Source organism: Arachis hypogaea, chromosome 8 (genome assembly GCF_003086295.3).
Source record: "Arachis hypogaea cultivar Tifrunner chromosome 8, arahy.Tifrunner.gnm2.J5K5, whole genome shotgun sequence".
NCBI lineage: Eukaryota > Viridiplantae > Streptophyta > Magnoliopsida > Fabales > Fabaceae > Arachis > Arachis hypogaea.
Genome location: NC_092043.1, coordinates 3,259,210 through 3,279,027, shown reverse-complemented (window position 1 = coordinate 3,279,027; position 19,818 = coordinate 3,259,210). Strand labels below are relative to the sequence as shown.

The 19,818-nt window shown below is 35.7% G+C and overlaps 1 protein-coding gene across 1 annotated transcript; it reads right to left on the bottom strand.

The window, feature by feature from the left end:
• Window positions 1-227: 227 nt before the first annotated feature.
• LOC112704897 (uncharacterized) lies at window positions 228-7,923 on the bottom strand. Its single transcript, XM_025755757.1, has 4 exons — window positions 5,616-7,923; window positions 1,350-1,501; window positions 842-1,242; window positions 228-438 (listed from the first exon to the last, which is right to left on the bottom strand). The coding sequence occupies exons 1-4, from the start codon at window positions 7,921-7,923 to the stop codon at window positions 228-230; spliced, it is 3,072 nt and encodes a 1,023-aa protein (XP_025611542.1).
• Window positions 7,924-19,818: the final 11,895 nt, after the last annotated feature.

Sequence of the window (19,818 nt, the reverse complement as noted above, 5' to 3'; positions counted from 1 at the left end):
AATTACCATAAAACAAAGACTCAAGAGGCCGCTCGAAGCCAACCCCAAGAGCAAGAGAAACTATTTTCTTTTTCAAAATAAAGTTGCTAAAGTAGCAACTGGAGCATCCAAAGTCAGAGATCACAAACTTACAAAAATAAAGAGTTCAAAAGCCCACAAAAACTGGGCTATACACAAACATATTAGAAAAATTATCAAGGATCCAAAGGCTTCCCAGTAGCAGCATCTTAAGGAGAAGGAGGGCGAGTTTGAAGGGGAACTACGTCCACTGTCCCGTCATCCCGGTTTAAAATCTGGACGTCTGGATCAGATTTCGGCTGAGTAGCTTCAACTGCCGAGGTTGAGGAAGGCGGGACAACAGAGGCTTTGACAAAAGTAGCTGGAGGAGGGACGGCATCATCATCATCATCGGGATCGTCAGGGTCAATCTTACCATCCCTAACAATATTATCCAGACTAATAAGGGAAAGGTCAAGATCTGGCGCAAGAACTTGGAATTACTCTTTCAGATTCTCATAAGCCGCAGTCACACTACCTACGAGATGACTTTGAAGTTCAGAATAATCGGCCTGAACAGACTCCAACCTACTCCTGAGCTCCATCACCTCTTTATAAGTAGTGACATAGCTATCCTTGTGTTTTTGAGCTGTATCCTCGGCCAGTTGCGCGGCAACCGCCAGACCAACAGCCCGGGCTTTTTCCCCCCTTTAGCTCTTTTTTCAACTCGGCCACTTCCACCTCGAGCTCCTCCTTCAAACCCTTAATTCGGTCAAATTCTGATTTTGCCTCCTCCATAAAAGCCTTGGAAGCATGAATAGGAAGATCTTGAGCAGTTCGGTACAAAGCTGCCCCCATGTGTGCCAGAGTAACACCACTCCGAGTAATAAACTCTAGATGATGAAGAATGGATACATCGTCGGTAGGCATCACACCATAGGGAGCAATTTGTTGGTCTACAAACCCAACGACATCAAAATCGAGAGCACCAAAATTAAACGGCTCGACAGTCCGAGGTCTTTTTGGAGGAGGAGCAACTGGAGGAGCAGAGGTACCCACTGAAGTCTGAGGCGGGTCGACCAAACGAACCCGGGGAGTCGGGATCATCCTCCTCGGCCCAGGAGAGCTCGGGACGGACGGTTTCAATAAAACTTGGGAAGACCTTTCCCCAACCACTCTTGCCGGGACGTTCTGAGCCGCAGTAGCCTTCCTCGCCTTCTTAAAGGCCTTCAGTGAATCATTGTTCTATGACATCTCTGAAAAACAGGAAAAATACAAACAACTTATGAATATCTAGAAAAGAAAGCAGAGAACAAAAGACATGGGAACATAGTTTATAAAATACCCAGAACAGCACGAATCAAGGACGGATCCCCTAGAAATTTCTTGGTCTCGAGATGAGGAGGCTCCCCCCAAATATCCTCTAAAGCAGCAACGAGGGCCTGCTCGACCTCGTCTAACATCTCCCAGGTATACCTAGACACAACTACATTCCTATGCCACTCTAAAGGAAAACGAGGCTCATCATTCTCATTCAAGAAGAAAGGACGAGCTCCTTCAACAGCTCGGATCTTGAAAAAATAATTCTTAAAATCGCAGAAAGACTCATCATACATGGAGAAGACTTTATGTCCCTGGGCCGACCTAAAAGAAATCCAAGAAGCTTTCTTTTTGGTAGTCCCAGGCTTGGTCAACATAAAGAGATACAGAAAAAGGGGTAAAGAGGGTTTAACACCAAACTCATGACAAACCATTTGAAAGATCTTGATAAAGCCCCAAGAATTCGGATGAAGCTGAGATGGGGCCATGTTGCAAGACCACAACAGGTCAGTCTCAAAGGAAGTAAAAGGAAGGGTAATTTCCATCTGGCTAAAGAAGAAATCGAAAGCATAAAAGAAAGGACACTCTCCCTAGGTCGAAGTAGGAAAACAGACCCTGTCATCAGAATCGGGTTCCACCAACTCGTAATTGCGTTCTTGATTCTCGCTACTACAGATCTGATGGTGTTTCCTAAGCTCCGTACAGAATTCTGCATTAGCTATACACACAGCAACACCAAGGAGTCCAGCCACTCGGACATCCCCTTAGGTACCTTAGAGGACGCCTCAACAATAATTTTGCAAGACGACATGGCCAACTAATCCTACAAAGAAAAGGAAACGGGTTACTAACCCAAAAAAAAAAAACAGGTCTGGACAAAAAGGAAGCAACTCGAACAAACGCGACCTTAAAACACACAAAAACAGTAAAAGGAAAATCCCAAGACGCACACCAAGGTCCAGGGGCATCCTTTGGAGGCAATAGCAGAGTGAATGAAAGAGCTACAGAGATAAAATCATCTTTTCAAACAAAACGAACGTACTGAGAAGAAAAAGGCAAAAAGTCAAAAGAAAGTCATCAAAAACCATCATCTCTACTGAAGAGCAGTCATCAACCAGTATAGCAAAATCATCAACGAAGCAAACAAAGCTATCAAAGGAGCAACCTTTTTCCAAACGACAGTACGGAAATCAACCCTAAAAGGAAGCCAGAACCAGGAAAATCACCCAAAGCATACATAAAGACGAAAAGAAGACCAGGAAACAGGCATCACAGCAATAAACCAAGCACATATACAAGAGAAAGGTTCAAACTTTCCAACGTACAAAATCAGAGCGTCATCAAAGAAATCAAAAGCAAAAGTAGCAGAAATAAAAAGGTAAAGAGAAAAAGCAAAGCCAACCTGGAAGAAGGAAGAAAACTTTGAAAAAAGAGCAGCGAATAATCGACCACAAAACGGAAGCACCAAGCGAATGCCAAAGCGTCACAAGAGAGAAAATGAGAAATGCAGGACAGGAAACGGCGAAAAAGAAGGGAAGTTACAGGGAAAAGAAAAACCGTCTCTTGGATACAAAATTTGAATAAAGGAAACCAAGAGAAATGGAACAAAAACCAAATTAGTGGGGGCATTAAAAACCCTCGCGCATTCCCAAGGAAAAAACACTAAATGCAAAAGCGCACACTTTCAAAAGAAACGGAACAGAAACATTCCGCATTCAAGAAGGAGCTCCATGAAAGATAAAGCGACAAAATGCTCAAGTTTGGCTTTTTTTGAGAAGGCTCGAAATCCTAAAACTGAGGCTCGACCTCCAGATAAAAGACCAAGCTCGAGCAGGGGCACTGTTCATACCCTGGGTCGAGCTGTCCAACCCGGGATGTTCTACCGACAAAGCGACCGGCCTCTTCAGGTCAGACAATCCGACCTCTTCCTAAAGAGCTCGGCCAAACTACCAGGAAAGCCCAATAAAGGGTCCAAAAAGAGGAACACGACCCGAATCCAAGGGCAGCCCAAGCCTACAGAGAGAAGGGCGGTTCCCTTGAAGATAAGATGACCTCACTCGAAGATAAGATAAAGATAAGATAAGATAACTAACTTATCTTATCTTTGAAGGTCACTCTACACTATTATAAATACACTGGAGCACCCAGGTATAACTCATACTCTGATTCTACTCAATACCTGCTTAATATCCTTGCTAACTTAAGCATCGGAGTCCCTTGCAGGTACCCCCCACCCTCCGGGGACCAAGGATCAGCACCACCACCAAGTCCAACAAGTCGGACACAACAGCTCCGACCCGCACAGAAGATCTCGTCCGAGATCGACCTACAGTTTCAGGTAACCCTCGGAACAGGTGGTAAATTCAACTGCTTTATCTCTAATATAATTTTGGCCATTCTAAAGATTTCTCAGAAGATACCCTGCAAATTGAGACTTTTGAGATTTGATTAAATTAGTTGAAATTTTCATTCTATGGTCAAATATGTTATTATCATCCAGGTTGAACATCAATGAAAGGAGTTTTTCAACAATATTTCAATTCAAACAACCCCCCCCAATACCCACCACCTCTCTCTCGTCTCTCTTCCAACCAAAATATTCTAAATCTTCAGTGAATTATTTTAATGAATATTTAAAAATAAATATAAATGATAGTTGGACTGCTAATTATCCAAGAGAGTGTACTTATAGGCCTTTATGTTGGATTCAGAGTATGAAGCTCATGTTTTAGATTTTGGAACTGCTAAGTTTTTCAAGCCTGGTTCATATAGTTGGACAACATTTGCTGGTACTTTTGGCTATGCTGCTCCAGGTTACACCTTTTCCCTTATAACTTTGAAATGATAGTGATCACATCATTTTTCACTTGTTTTGTTGATTTAGTTTATATTTCATTTTTCTCTATTAAGATAATAAGATCTTTATATGGTAAATCTTTAAAATGGATTAAGCTTATGCAATATCTACTATCTATTCTATATCAATGCTCTACACAGTGGAATAAAACTTGATTGTGCTTGTTCATATTGCATCAAATTAATAATTTTTAAATATATTGCCTTTTTCATTAGGACATTATGCGTGATTGAAACTTAATGCTCTATGATCACTGACGAAAATGCAACATCATTTTCATCTATCAAGAAGAGGATGGAGAAGGATATTGATGAAGTTGGAAAGATTGCACATGGTGTTAAAACAAAAATAGAAAGCTATAAACAGAGATGTAATGAGACAGAGATAATGACTTGATGTTTTAGTAGATTTTAGTCCTGAAATTTCAAACATGAGGAATTTTTTATATGGTCTTGTTATTTGCATAACTTAGTATAGTTGAACAATACATTGAGTTTATGATTTTGAATTATAGTTGATGTATCAACACACTTTGATGTATGGTTGTTACTTATTATTATAGTTGATTATCAATACATTTTGTTTATGTTTTGAATTATATTGACTTGCTTGTTTATAGTACTTTTCTTTTAGTTTGATAATACAATGAATTTGTTTATTTTTTGAAATATTATAAATATTCGAATACAAATTAGATAAAAATTTGTATTAAATTTATATTTATTTTGTATGAAAACAATCTTATTTTGTAATTAGAAAAATAAAAAAATTCTATTTTACCTTACTGACGAATTTACAGACGGATTTTCTGTTTGTAATCAGAGTGTGAGATGATTTTCCAAAGTTCAAATTATAGACGGAAAATCCGTCTAAAAATTCGTTTGTAATTACAGACGAAAAATCCGTCTGAAAATCCATCTATAATTACAGACAGAAAATTCGTCTGAAAATCTATCTGTAATTACAGACGGAAAATCCGTCTGAAAATCAGCCTATAATTACAGACGAAAAATCCGTCGAAAAGTCCGTCGCCTTCAGGAAATGGATGGAGAATTTACAGAGGGAAAATCCGCCGTTAACTAGTAAAAATTCGTCCGTAATTTTTCGACGGAAAAAAATCTGTCGATAAATAATTTTCGACGAGGCTTTTACAGGGGGCAAAATCCGTCGATAATTTCGTTAGTAACCAAAAATTTCGTTATATTACTATTTCTATTGATAAAATTAAAAAAAAAAATATATATATATATATAATCTCAATCAAAATAAGACAATAATATATAAAAATTACTACTTACAGTTTTGTATCATGAAAAGGCTATTCGACGTTTTTTTCTATTTTCAAAATCATCTATAATTGAATTTGTGTCAAAAATAGCTGCTAATTCTTTTTCTATATAGATGACCAAATTGTCTGCAAGAAATTCATCAGCCATCTTACTTCGGAGTCTTGTCTTAACAATTTTCATTGCTGAAAAAGCTCTTTCTGTTGTTGCTGTAGACACTGGTAGAGTCAAAACAAGACGTATTAATCTATCAACCATGTGATAAGTTCTTGATTTTCCCGTTTCTTGCAACTTGTTGCACAATTCAGAAAGTGTACCAATGCCTTTCAAATGATTTGGTATATCATGCTGATAATGTTGCAACTGAGATTTCAAAATATTTAGCTCATTAGAAGGAAAGTCAAGGGGATAAAACTTCTCTGCTAACTTGCTGATTTCTTCAATATTGAATGATTTGAAATTGTCCTTAGGATCCAAAGCACAACTCAAAGTCAAAAGCTCTATTGTTTGCTCATTAAATCTACTATTCAACTCTTGTATTTGAGAGTCAATTGTTGCCAAGAATACATCTATTCGATAATGATGCTCAACTGTCACACTTGGTTGACGAGATCGACCTCTTCCAAAAACATATTGTGCACTCATATTAGGGACTTCAATTTCATGTTTTTCACAAAAATCTTTAACATTTGCAAAAAAATTGCACCATCCACCATCTCTTAATTGTTGAAGAAGTAACTTTGATGTAGAAACAATATGCATTGCATTAAGAATATCTTGAGATTGTTGTTGCAGTGCTTGGCAAAGGACATTAGTGATTCCCATAATCTCTTTCATCAAGTGCAAAGTGAAAACAAATTCAAATGACAATAATATTTTACTAACACCATAAGCCTCACCTCTTTGTGCATAAGTTGTCCCGTCTTCAATGATATTATTGAGAACAATATTGGTAGCAGTAAACATTTTTACCAAACTGCAAATAGAATTAAAGTGAGAGCTCCATCGAGTATCCCCAGCTCTTTGTAAAGTGCTTATTTGATTTGCACCTTTGCCTGTTTCTAATTCATTTTGAGCAACCAAGTTTGCATTTTCAATTGCTTGAGCTTCTTGTAATTGATCATGTCTTTTTGAAGAAGCACTAACAATAGTGACAATAGAGTTTAATTGAGTAAAAAATTCATGAATTTGAAGTACCTCTCTTGAAGCTGCCACCAATGCTAATTGTAACCTATGAGCAAAACAATGCACATAGTATGCTTGTGGAGAATCTTTAAGAAACAAAGCTTGCAAACCATTCCACTCACCCCGCATGTTGCTAGCACCATCATACCCTTGACCCCTAATATTTTCAACTTGGAGATTATAATGAGAAAGGACAGAAATCAATTCTTTCTTTAAAGTTGTTGCACAAGTATCAGTGACATGCACAAGATCAAAAAATCTCTCTTTAACAAAACCATCTAGAGTAACAAATCTCAAAACAATGGACATTTGCTCCTTTTTAGATTCATCTCTAGCTTCATCAACAATAATACAAAATTTGGCATCTCCAATCTCTTCTCTAATTGAATTTCTCACCTTAGTAGCAAGAATATGTAGAATTTCTTTTTGGACATCATTTGAAGTATACTTAGCATTTTTTGGAGCATTTTCCAAAACATTCTGTTTCACTCTTTCATTGTAAGATCCCAAAAATTTTAACATTTCCAAAAAGTTACCTCTGTTGCTTGAACTTTGGCTTTCATCATGTCCTCTGTATGCACAACCTTGAAATGTCAACCATCTAATGCAATTTATAGATGCTCCTAGTCGAATTCGATTCTTTTCAATTTCTTCTGATGTTTGCTTATGAAGAAGTCTGTCAATATGTTGTGATTGTTTCATCAAATCATCACATGATTTCAGCGCCTTATGATGGAATGAGTTAGGACCTTTGCCAATGTGATTCAAAAGAGCACATTCTTTTCCACTATTTACTTTCTTCCAATTCCTGAAACCATTCTCAATAAAAGCATTTGAACCCGTATTGATTGAAGGTTCCTTAGCAAAAAGAAAGCACGGAAAACAATATATAGCATCATCTTCTATAGAATATTCTAACCAAGATGGGAACAATTTAAACCATGAAGCTTGAAAGCGACGATGACTTTTATCACCAGAAAATGGATAATTATCAAGAATTGGCTGATTTGGCCCAACTTTAATATAAGCCCGACGGATTTCATCTCTTTTATTTGGAGGAAACTTCCAAATCATTGGTCGCATTCCAGGATCTCTTTCCAAACGAAAAACATCCAGTTGATTTGGAAGAAGTCGTGGACGCTTTGAGCTATTCAATGAAGAACTTGAAGTAATGAAATTTGATGACCCCTCAAGTATTGGAGTAGTAATAGTAGAAGCATCTTCATTCTCTTGATCTTTTCTTTTAAAAAATGTATCAATGGTTTTGAACTTACTCATAATTCAAATGGCCAAATAAGTTCCTATAATTTAAAATATATTTAGCAAAAAGTATAAATTTCAGTCTAAATCTTTATAAAATATAAAAATTATATTTCAATTTAAAATAAAATATTAAAATTCAGAACAATAATACTAACATCTTAGTATAAATAATATAAAATTGTAATTAAATAGTTAACTAATAAAAAAAACTAAATATACAAACTAACATATAATAACATAAACTTAATTAACAAATAATAATAAATTAACTAATTAAGTAAATAACTAAATATATAAAAAAGAATAAAAATAGAACCTTTTTTGAGAAAGAGGAGTGAAAAATCACTTGTTAAACTACTCTTTTTTTTTAATCTGCAAAAAACAAAAAAAAAGAGTTAAAAAGGTAAAATTGTAAAAGATAAGAAGATTTAAGAGATAAAGAAGAAGAAGAATAGAAAAAATTGTTACCTAAATTTTTTGAAAGCCAAGGTGGGAAGAGAGGGAGAGGAAGAGACCGGTTGTATGTTGAAAAATAGAAAAAGGGGATTGGGGAACTGATTAGTGATTATACGTTGGGAAATAAAAAAGAAATAAGGATTGGAAAATAGAAAAGGGATAGGAAATGGGCAGATGGGCTATTGGGCTGGGTTTTGTAGAAATTAAAAGTGAGAGGGGGAGGGGGATTGGAAAAGATAAAACAAAAAGAGAGGGGCTGAGAAATAAAAAAAAGGGGATCAGACTTTTTTTTTTTTTGAATAAAAGCTAAAATTTTGGGGGGGGCCATTGTCCCCCTTTCTTTATACCTACCTGCGCCCCTGTATATATATATATATATATATATATTGAATTTAATAATATAAGCACAAGCACAAAATTAAACTTACTCTGTCCATTATATGATATGATGATTAAGGTAAACTTTATCTTCATCAATAAGAAAAAAGAAATCATCTTTATTTATGTTGGCAAAATTAAAGCCAAGGAACAAAATCGATGACAAGAAAGTTTTGTCAAGGAAAATAAAGTCAGTCCCAAAGTTACTTTTGCAAAAGGTGCCATGACAAATATATTTATGCGACTACATATATATACAAGGCTCGACTATATATACTGCTATGGATTATACATATCGTGCGCGTACCATAAATTAAAGCCCTAATATAAAGCTTTTGTTTTCTTTTAATTATTTGGTAGATTCCTTGAGCCTTCTTGCATTGATAATTGTTCATTAATAGAAATGCATCTGGCCACTAGCAGTTTTATGCAATGAAATTAAAGCTTATGTTGGCCCCGAGTTAAATAAAGAAGTCATTTCAATAAAGTCAAGTTTATGCCTTTTCTTTCTTGGCATTACTGATTAAAAATTATATTAAAAGTTTTGTACTACTGAAACTATATTATTAGTAATAAATATTATATGTGCAAGGTAGCCTTTTTCATTATAAAATCGAAACGGTAATGACAACTTCACAAGAATTTTAAATATGCATTTTTGTTAGCCATAAAATTATTCGGTACATTTTTGGTAATTTATTTTAAATTAATAAACAACTTATTAGGAACTATAAGAGGTGCTATAGCCAAATAATAATTTCTTTTAATTTTTTTTTTTAAAATTTGATTTCAAACTATCATAAAAAATATTCAAAATCTAATAAAAAAATTCAAAATCTAAAACAAATATTTGAAACTATTTTAAAAATTTCAAAATCATTTTAAAAATTTCAAAATCATTTTAAAAATTTCTAATAACAAAAAATATCCGAAATGTAACAAAAAAAAACATCTATCCAACAACAAATAAAAAATATTTAAATAACGAGACATTAAAAATTATTGAAAAAAAAAACATTTAAAAACTAAGAAAAAAATATAAAAATATTAAAAAATCAAAAATCTAAAAAAATATATATATAAAACAGCTAAAACATATAAAAAAATTACATCCAAAATCTACAGAAAAAAAAAAACATTTAAAACAAGTAAAAAAATCATTCAAAATCTACAAGAAGAAAAAGGAGCGGAGGATGCACAGAAATGCAAAAGTACAAGATGCGAGCGATGGAAATGAGAATCGCGAGCGGCGAGAATGCGATAGACGAACGGCAAGGATGCGATCGGCGAGCGGCAAGCATGCGACAGGCACGGATCAAAAGGCGCGGCGATGCGGATGGTGGCATGGATAAACCTACAAAAATAGAGGATGCGAGAGATGGGAATGAGAGTCGCGAGCGAGCGGCAACGACGCGACAGGTGGACGGCGAAGATGCGAGTGGCATTGATCATATGGCGGTGCAACTGGGGAGTGGCGATGATGCAAGCAAGGAGGGGAAGGTAATGGGTGGAGATGAACGAAGAGCGGTGATGGACTTAAAGTGAGTGAGTGAGACTGCATGGCGAGAGGGGTGCGACGTTGAGATGAGCGGGGAGGACACAGCAACAGGAGTTGTAGGTTTTTTTAATTTTTGAGTGCATAAGTAGTTTTTTTAATTTAAAATTAGATTTTCTAACATTTATTATTAAACTTTTTTTTTATCATAATTAGCAGCAGTTAGCTGTATTCCTAGTTGGTTACTTATATATTTTCTAAATTAAAGCCCTAATATAAAGCTTTTGTTTTCTTTTAATTATTTGGTAGATTCCTTAAGCCTTCTTGCATTGATAATTGTTCAGTAATAAAAATGTATCTGGCCACTAGCTTTATGCAATGAAAGCTTATGTTGTCCCCAAGTTAAATAAAGAAGTCATTCCTATAAGAAATATTAACTTTTCAAGTGACATACCTACATAGAAACAAGTCAAACGACTATAGGAGCAAACAAAGTCAGATCTGTGAGCTGTGACACTTCGAAGAAAATTGTTAAAAGCTTACATATTGCGTTGTCGCTTAATGTATGTTGCACATATGTATGTCCCTAGGTTACGTTTTAAATGAATTTAACAGTTCAAAAGAAAAATTAATTTTTGACATTTTTGAGGAAAAAAAAATAGCATGTAATGTATGACTTTCATAGTAATTGTCATGAGAGACGTTTCCATAATATATAAATGATTATAAAACTGTTGGTACAAAAAAAGGATTTTGTTCGACAAAGAATTTTGTTCGACAAGAGGGCGTTTCGACTATCAAAAGTTTTGACTATAGAAGCAGAGACGGATAAACTGAAATCGAAGAAAGATGATACAAAGAGCGTTGAAGTCGAAAGGTAGTTATTGCCTTTTCTTAAGCAACAAGGCTTGATATTCAACCATCAAGACTGAGTGGAGAACATACATAGGTGCGAAACTTGAGAAGCAAGCTGAAAAAAACGTGGGATTTAAAGACCAAAAAAGATGTGGGTGTCAAAACCTGGAGATCAGAATTTTTGATGGTCAAGGCAAGGTCATGCCTGAGAAAAAGGAGGAGCTAAGATAGTGGACAACATGCTCCATGGCAAGTCTATCTCCATGATCTATAAATAGGAGAAAGTCAAAAGAGTTTGGAACTTCAATCAAGAAAACTAGATTATCACATAAACTCATAAAATTTTCAGTCTCGGCGACACAACGAAAGAACATGGAGTGCAAGTGCATGTGAGTGTTAGAAGTCAATTTTTAACTTGTTTTCTTTTTTTATTTGATTCATTTTTGTTTATTTTCTTTAAATTTTATTATTATTTTGCTTTGATCAAAATTTTACATTTTATTGTCTTCGTTATTTAATTACTTATTCCTTTGTTGCTTTTTTCATAATTCTGCCACTAGTAATTTTGACATAAAATTGCTTTGACACCATAATTAAGTAATTTCTGAGTCGAGCTCACTCTTTTTCATAGGAGTCACGTTACTTGAGATATTGATACAAGCTCGTTTTTCGACACTACATGTCTAAGTCGACCAAAAAACGAGTGAAACAAATTGGCACGGAACTTTGGGTTAGATTTATGTCAAGCTGTGTATGCAGTTATGTAGTGGTAAGTTAATCATGACGGAAAGAACTTCAACTTCGACGGATACATTGAATAATGATAGTGAAAATTCCACTAGAGGCCCTAAAATAGAGGCAGTCCCTTCGACCAGTTTTTCGAGCCAACGATCGACAGAAGGTATTCCAACGGTCATACCCGTCACATGGCCTCCATATGAACTACCTCTAAATCATTCACCACCTTTGGAGAATCCCAATGCTATATATGTTGGAGGTATTAAGACTATAAGAAATAATCCTTTGTATAATCCAACACCTCCCTCATGATATCCTCCAATGGGTACACACAATCAATATTACCCTTACATGACAAATTATAATGCCTATCAACCCTTAATAATCAACCCTCCATATCTTGGATTTGTTCCCATGCCACAATCAATTCCTACGGTGTCGAATGTCATTTCGACACAGGGTGTAGGAGCTCCTAGAGTGTCGATATGAGGGACCCATACTTCAATATTCTTGGAGATGTCAAGCCAGATCCCTATAGGACATCTTCACTTAATACATTCAAATTTTTAGCTGTATTTAGACAACAAATCAAGGATAGCCATCATGATCTAGTAAATATGCTGACACAATAGATGGCTACAGTATTAACTCCAATGTTAGAAAATAACAATGCTAGAATAAAGCAAGTTGCTCGACGAGTCGATCATATTGCCGGAGCAATTAATCAACCATTAGCCAACCTTTTGGGAGAGTTCATGTTAATGATCCTCCTTTCATTTTGAATAGAGAAGATTATTCAAATAGGATATTGAACGAAGCTAGAGCAAACAATGCTGCTCAAGCTTATGGTCGAAATATAACTCAAGTTGTTGAACAAATCTTCAATAGAGCAAAAGTGAATATTGGGGTAACCTTACTTTATATCCCTTTTTCCAGAGTATGTCTTGCAAGCTGAACTCCCAAGGGGTGTCAAAATTCCCAAATCCCTGATGACAAGTCATCTTAGGCTAGTTTCTCAAGCCTTTTTCATCTATTTTACTTAGTTTTCATGTATTTCTTAGGCAATAAGTAAGTGTTTGGATGAAAAATTCATGCTTGTCTTGATTCAATCAAACATTGTTAATTTTATGCATTTTCATGAGATTTATGCAAAGAATTGTTTGATGCTATGAATGATGCATTATCTTGTGATTATGGCAATACTTTGATGTATTTTGTTTGGTTGATGATAGGTAAGAAGAAGCAAAGGAAGGGCAGAGAAGAAGAAGAGCAAGCAACGTTGGTGGCCAAAGTTGGCTCACCAACGTTGCCAAAAACGTTGCTCTTGAGACAGCCTGACTGTGCCTTCTTCAAACAAGCATAACTTGAGTTGCATATGTTCAATTGAGGTAATTCTAGTTGGGTTAGAAAGATGACATTCAGAACATTCCAACCATATATAGTAGTCTATAATGGCCATGAAATAGGCAACATTGATAAGAGGACAAAGTGACATTCCAAGGCTTGTTGGCAACACTATATGTAAAATTTGGGTGCCAACGTTGGAAGGAACGTTGGTGAACCAACGTTACCTCCAACGCTTGTGATAGTGTTCATTTTTGGAGCTAAAAGATTTTGAGCGATGCGTACGTGTCAATTACGCGTACGCGTGGAAGTGTATTTCTCGCGTAACCGTGAACTACGAGCACGCGTGAAATGGCAAAATTGACCATTCACGTGTACGCGTGGGTCACACGTACGCGTGAAAAAGTCAACATTGGAGGGAACGGTGGTGATCAAATGCTACCTCCAACATCTGCGACAAGAAGCCCAAATTTGGATTTGAAAAATTTGCATCGACGCGTACGCGTGAGGCATGTGTACGCATGGATGTAGATTTTGGCTAGACACGCAAACGCGTGAGCAATGTACATGCGCAAAACGCTGTCCACGCGTACGCGTCGATGAAAAAAATGTTGGTACACCAACGTTGAGTCAAACGTTGGTGCAAACGCTCATTCTTTTCAAATCCTTTTTCAAGGTAACGTTTGACTCAACGTTCTCTTGCAAACATTAAGGCCAACGTTGACATCAGCATCAGTAAAAATTGGCACCCATGCAGATAAAAAACATGACTTGCCAATTGCCCTCTTCAACATCACTGAGACCCATTCTTGCTTTCTTCAACAAGGCCAAGGCCACACATCCAAGTACAATGCAGAACCAATTGAAGAAGAGAAGAAGAGTATAAGTAGGAGGCTCTCTGGTAGAATTGAGGAGGCTTGCGTAGTAGGAGTAGGAGTAGGATAGAAGGCTCTGGTAGAGAGCTTAGCTTAGAATTTCTTTTCTCTTTGCTACACTTTTACATTTCCATTGTATTAAATTTAGTTCAATTTTATGAAATTTCCATTTCTACACTTCTCTTTTATAATTTACCTTTCTACAAGTTTACATTTCTGTTCATATTGAGTTTGATTTACTTTCCTGCAATTTAATTTTCCTACAAGTGTTCTTAGAGCAATGATCAATTGAACCCCAATTCATTAGGGGAAAGAGCTCTATTTTAATTCACATGATTAAATGAACATCTTCTTCTTCTCAATTCATCTAGATAGCTAAGAAATAACTTCTATTTTGATTGAGATCCATTCACTCTGGAAGGGGGTTTGAATCTGTGAATTTCCATGTGAGCCTCGGAAGGGGAATCATGGAAATTAGAACTGAAGCTCTGTTTCTCACAACTCCCTTGATCAACACCATTCGGGAGGAATTGAGATCTTGAGAGTCTGTGTGGCTTATGGATGAGACAAAATGCTTAACCTCTTCTCATGAAAATTGGATCAAGGAATTGGCAAGATTGATTGTGATTAGAGAGATTGGGTTGCCAAGGAATTGGGATCTAATCAATTTCAATCTTTCAGAGATCTACTCATATGATCGAGAAAGGAATTGAGACCCATTTGATTCATTGTGGACTATGATATCTCCGATCCCTAATGAATTTTTCTTTCTGTTAATTGTCCTTGAGTTCATTTTGAGTACTTTGGTTTACTGTCTCCTTAATTTCCCTACACCCAAAGCCCTTTACCTTTCCTGCAAATTACTTTTCATGCAATTTAAGTTTCTGTCAATTTACATTCTGCACTTTAACTTTCCAGCAATTTATATTCTGTTTGATCAAACTTCACTCAATTCATCAATATTCGCTTAACTAGACTAATCACTTCACTAAAATTGCTTGATCCATCAATCCCTGTGGAATCGACCTCACTCTTGTGAGTTATTATTTGATGCGACCTGGTATACTTGCCGGTTAGTTTGTGTGGAATCTAATTTTCACCCATAAATCCATCACTAAGTTTGCAAGTGAGATTAGAAAGTCGACAGTCGAGCACATCACTCGATATTCAGTCTAAATAGGCGAGTTGGCTAATAATGGATATTTGAAAATGAGATATTTTCTTTCTTCACTATCAAAGAACGCTTTACTCGGTTTTCAAATCTACAACCTAATTTGATCCATAACTGGGTTCGGTTAGAAAGAAGTTTCCATGATCAATTTTTTAGAGGTTTAATGAAGCTGACTTTATCTGATATGTTCACAGTAAAAAGAGAAAAAACCGAGTCTATCGATGACTATCTTATACTGTTCAAGAATATGAGAAACAAATATTTCACCCCTATTCCTAAACCAACCAGAAATAGTCAAGATGGCTATCAATGGCCTTGATTTCAATATTTGAATGAAATTAGTAAATTAACAGTTCCTCGACTTGGCTTAGTTGGCTGATAAGGTTCAGCAAATAGAAAATCTAAATAAAGAAAAGGAAGAACTAGAGTCGAACAAAAGAAAACCCTTTTTTAATAAAAAGGTTAACTATGTTAACTGCATGAGTGAAGAAGAGTCGAACAATAAATCTGTTTTTGCTGCAGAATTAAAAGATGGACCTCTTTATGTGTGTCAATCCCTCAATCCAGCAAAAGATATGACTCCTTTATCAGGAGAAAAGACTCACTCGTTTAACCTAACAAAAGCTGAACTGATCTTCAATATGCTGTTAAAAGATAAGCAACTTGTACTACCTGAAGGGAAAAGAATGCCATCGATTTCTGAAATTAGAAATAAGAAGTCTTGTAAATTCCATCAAGCTTCTAGACATTATACTAACAATTGTGTTTGTTTCAGAAATTTGATACAGAAGGCTATTGACAAAGGTCGACTAAAGTTTGCTGATAAACCTGATATAAAGGTAGATTCTGATCCCTTCCAAGTCACATTGAACTTTCCTGAAATAGAAGAAGTTGCATTTACTATAACACCCTACCACACAGAGCCTTACGCTTAACTCGTAAAGTAGAGGTGGTGAGGTATTATGGCCTCTAAAAGAAAGAGACGTATATAAATATAGTTGAAAGAATTCATATCTAGGAACCTTGAGGAAGAAGCTAAATAAAAGCAAAAATAGAAAATCATATTACACTCACAAAGATATGCGTAAGCTGGATAAACGAGATCAAAAGGAAAGATAACACATATATATATAAAGACTGGAGTTCCAAAGATATAACTATCAAGCTCCAAACTCGACCTGCGAAACCAAGGCTGGCCAGAGTACACACACACACACACACACACACACACACATATATATATATAACCCGAAGTTATCCCACAAAGAATCTACGTACATATGCACATAGCCAAAACAAGTAATATAACAACCCAAAAGTGACATCTTTGCTTAGAAAGATAATCTCCAGATGCTCAACGAGGTATCTCTCGACCTGCATATGAAAAATAACAATATATATATGGAATGAGAACTGGAGATTCTTAGCATGGTAAAGGTGCCCACATAGTTAATATAAAAAGTCCCGGAAAAGCCAGAGGCATTCCTAGAACTCTGACACTCAGAAATTAAAGTTAAAATTAATATTAGTTCTAAACCAGAAGGTTTTGTATCTAACTACGGGGTTCCTAGCTCTAAGCTAATTCTTTGTCTTTATCTCCCTCAAACCTCCTAAACATCGGTGGAACAACCCTCATTACTCCTTCGTCATATGAGGGGTCTATCAGATACATACACAAACAAGCCAAACAAAGAAATTACATATAGAATTAAGATACTACAAGTAAAAAAGTAGCAGATAAACATGACAAAATAGTTAGGAAAACCAAAACAAATGCACACTCAATCAAAAGATTCAAATGCATATGATGTATGCATGTCCTATGGCTGTTGAGCTTAACTGTTGGTTATACAGCCAACCCGACATATCCTGGTAGATAACCTTAGACTGTCTCTCTGTGCATACATCCCCAAGCTCAACAATATCCATGGAAAAATCCCAAGCTCATCCATGAGGGAGATAAGCACCCCAAGCTCAAATTTTTGTATATATGCATGCCCATGGCAGAACTCGGGGAGTTAAAGTGCCTGCTCATATCGTGCAACAAAAAGTCAACAATTTATCTCAATATGTACAAGCCACATAGATATTTAAATCATTATTTCTCAATGTCAACATCATCAACAATTTACATATCATTTCATCTCAAATTCATCATTGTTATGAATCACATATCATTTAGCATTCATCACTTCTTTGCCTTAATAATTTCAACCACTCACTTCTCAATCTCCTTCTCAATTTTCTACTTGACTTATTCAACACATTTGCCCTTGTTTTGAAGCTTAAAAACTTACTAACGGATCATAATAGTGGATGATAGTTCAAAAATTGTGAATTTTCATCAAAATAGTGGTTTCGAAGGTTTGCAAGCTTGGCGGAATGGTAAAACAATTAAACAAAGTTTTAGTGTAAAACAAGACATCGTGCGTACACATAGTTGTGTGCGTATGCACGCACCAGACAATTTTTTCAGCGTGTTCGTACGCATCATAGTGTCCATATGCACAACTTACAAAATCCCTAGGGTGTGCGTACGTACACCCCCTCGTGCGTACACACGAGTCTCTACTTTGCTCCGGTCCAAGTGTGCGCACGATAGTGTGCATACACATGCATACCAGACTTCCTGGTTTTTAACACTTTCTGTAGAATCCTATTTTTAGGCACAAACTTCGAGCGCGCAAAACTTTTTCATTGAAAATTATTTTTAGTCTGTTCTTCGAAGGTCATAAACTTCAGAAATCTAATTTTTATTCGAAATAAGTTTTATAAGAGTTGGGGTTCTGGAAGCAAAGTTATAACCTGCCAAAGTTGGTCCAAAAATCAATTTTTACCAAAAGTTCCTAAAACTCTAATTTTCCAAATCCTCAATTGAAAATCAACTCAACTATAACCAAAAATCAATACTAATTACCTCCATCCTTCCTCAACTACTCCACCCCTAATTACTCAATTCAATTCACAATCCACATTCATAATTATCACCAATCCTCACCAACATCAACAATGATAATCAAATCATATTCCATCACATGTCAACATACAAATTCATTCAACAATTCCCATGTATGATCACTAAGCACTAACAATTCACATAGTTTAACTTATCCTATGGTCAACAAGCCTAACTTTTCATGTAACATTTTACACTAACTATGAGAAATCAAAATCATACCTTGGCCGATTCCTTCCTAAGTACGAAACACCTCAAAAACCTCTCCTTCCACAAGCTCTAAGTCTCCAAACACCAATTCCACATGCTCAACCATCAGAACTTCATTCTGAACCACCAATTAGACTCCAAATAAAAAAGAAACACAATCTAATTCATACAATATCACTATAATCAACATAAGTTTCATTAATCCAACAATTCACAAAAGTTTAATAGTTTTTTACCGTATCCACGGGTGCTATGGATGAAACCCAGTGATTATCCGTTGCTAGAGTTCACTTAAACTATTAAAATTATTCAATTTCTCAATGCTAAAACTCTAAATTTTCAAAATTTAAGAGGAGAAATCTGGGTGAGAAAATGAAATTTTCTTACTACTTTGTTCTGATGGATTTGAAGAGAATTTCAAGATGCATGCATGGTCATTGACGGCTTGTCAATCAAAGTTCCAGATTGAGAGATATAGAGGATTGAAGTTGGAAAAGGTTTAGGGGTTAGAGTTCCCACCTACAATCTCTCTTCTTCTCTAAAATTTTCTAAACTATAAAATTTAATTTTTTAATTTTTTGAATAATAATTAATTTATTAGCTAATTATTTATTAATTTTTTGGGGTTTAAATTTATAGTCAATATGGCTTTTGTCAAACCTATGAAGAAAGATGAGCCGTTTAAATTGGACATGTTTGAACATGAAAAGTCCATTTACCCAAAAGCAGGAGAATATCTGTTAGACTTCTTGTTGAGACAAAGAGAGGAAGAAGAAAATATGGCAAGATGCCCGCGATGTAGTGCCCTGTTCGACACTTCAGTTGCTAAAACTTTTGACTCGTATAAAAAGAGAAGAGAGTGTGTCCATCAGCAAGAATTAAGACAAGCTCGACTGAAGCACTGGATTAAAGGTCGAGAGTCTGCAGTTGTTCCTATCAAACAACACATGCGCGCAGTGGTGACAGTCGACCAGAAACCCCCAAGGGGTGTCGAGTCGAACTAGAGTTCTTCCATCTAATCTATAGAAGAACAAATGGGTTTAGAACAATGCCCCAAATTACTCTAGGAATTATAGTTTTAATATTCTTATGGGAGGTTTTGAAAATTGCTCTGACTTCTACCTTGTGTATCCTAGTTTTCCTCAACTGGTTGTAGACCAACAGCAACTTGAATAATAGGCGTGTGTCGAGTAACTAAAGGAATTAAAAGATAAAGTAAGTTGAGTATCAAAATTATTCCTATGAAAGTACTTAGTATTTGGAAAAAATATTTCTTTATATTTACCTCTGGTTTTCTTAGATACTATCAGTGCAAGAAAGAAGACCAGATTTGAAAGGGCTTGATCAACACATATACAATGGGCAGAAAAGTACTTTGACCACTATGCATAAAAATCAGAATTTGAGAAAAAACAACTACCGATATTCAGAC

What these genes read in the sequence shown, in the direction of transcription:
- LOC112704897 (XM_025755757.1), bottom strand. Translation starts at nt 7,923, where the DNA reads ATGAGTAAGTTCAAAACCATTGATACATTTTTTAAAAGAAAAGATCAA. An exon ending in ATCCGTCCTTGATTCGTGCT is followed by an intron (nt 1,243 to 1,349) that starts GTTCTGGGTATT and finishes GAGATGTCATAG; the next exon opens with AACAATGATTCACTGAAGGC. An exon ending in GCACACATGGGGGCAGCTTT is followed by an intron (nt 439 to 841) that starts GTACCGAACTGC and finishes TAATATTGTTAG; the next exon opens with GGATGGTAAGATTGACCCTG.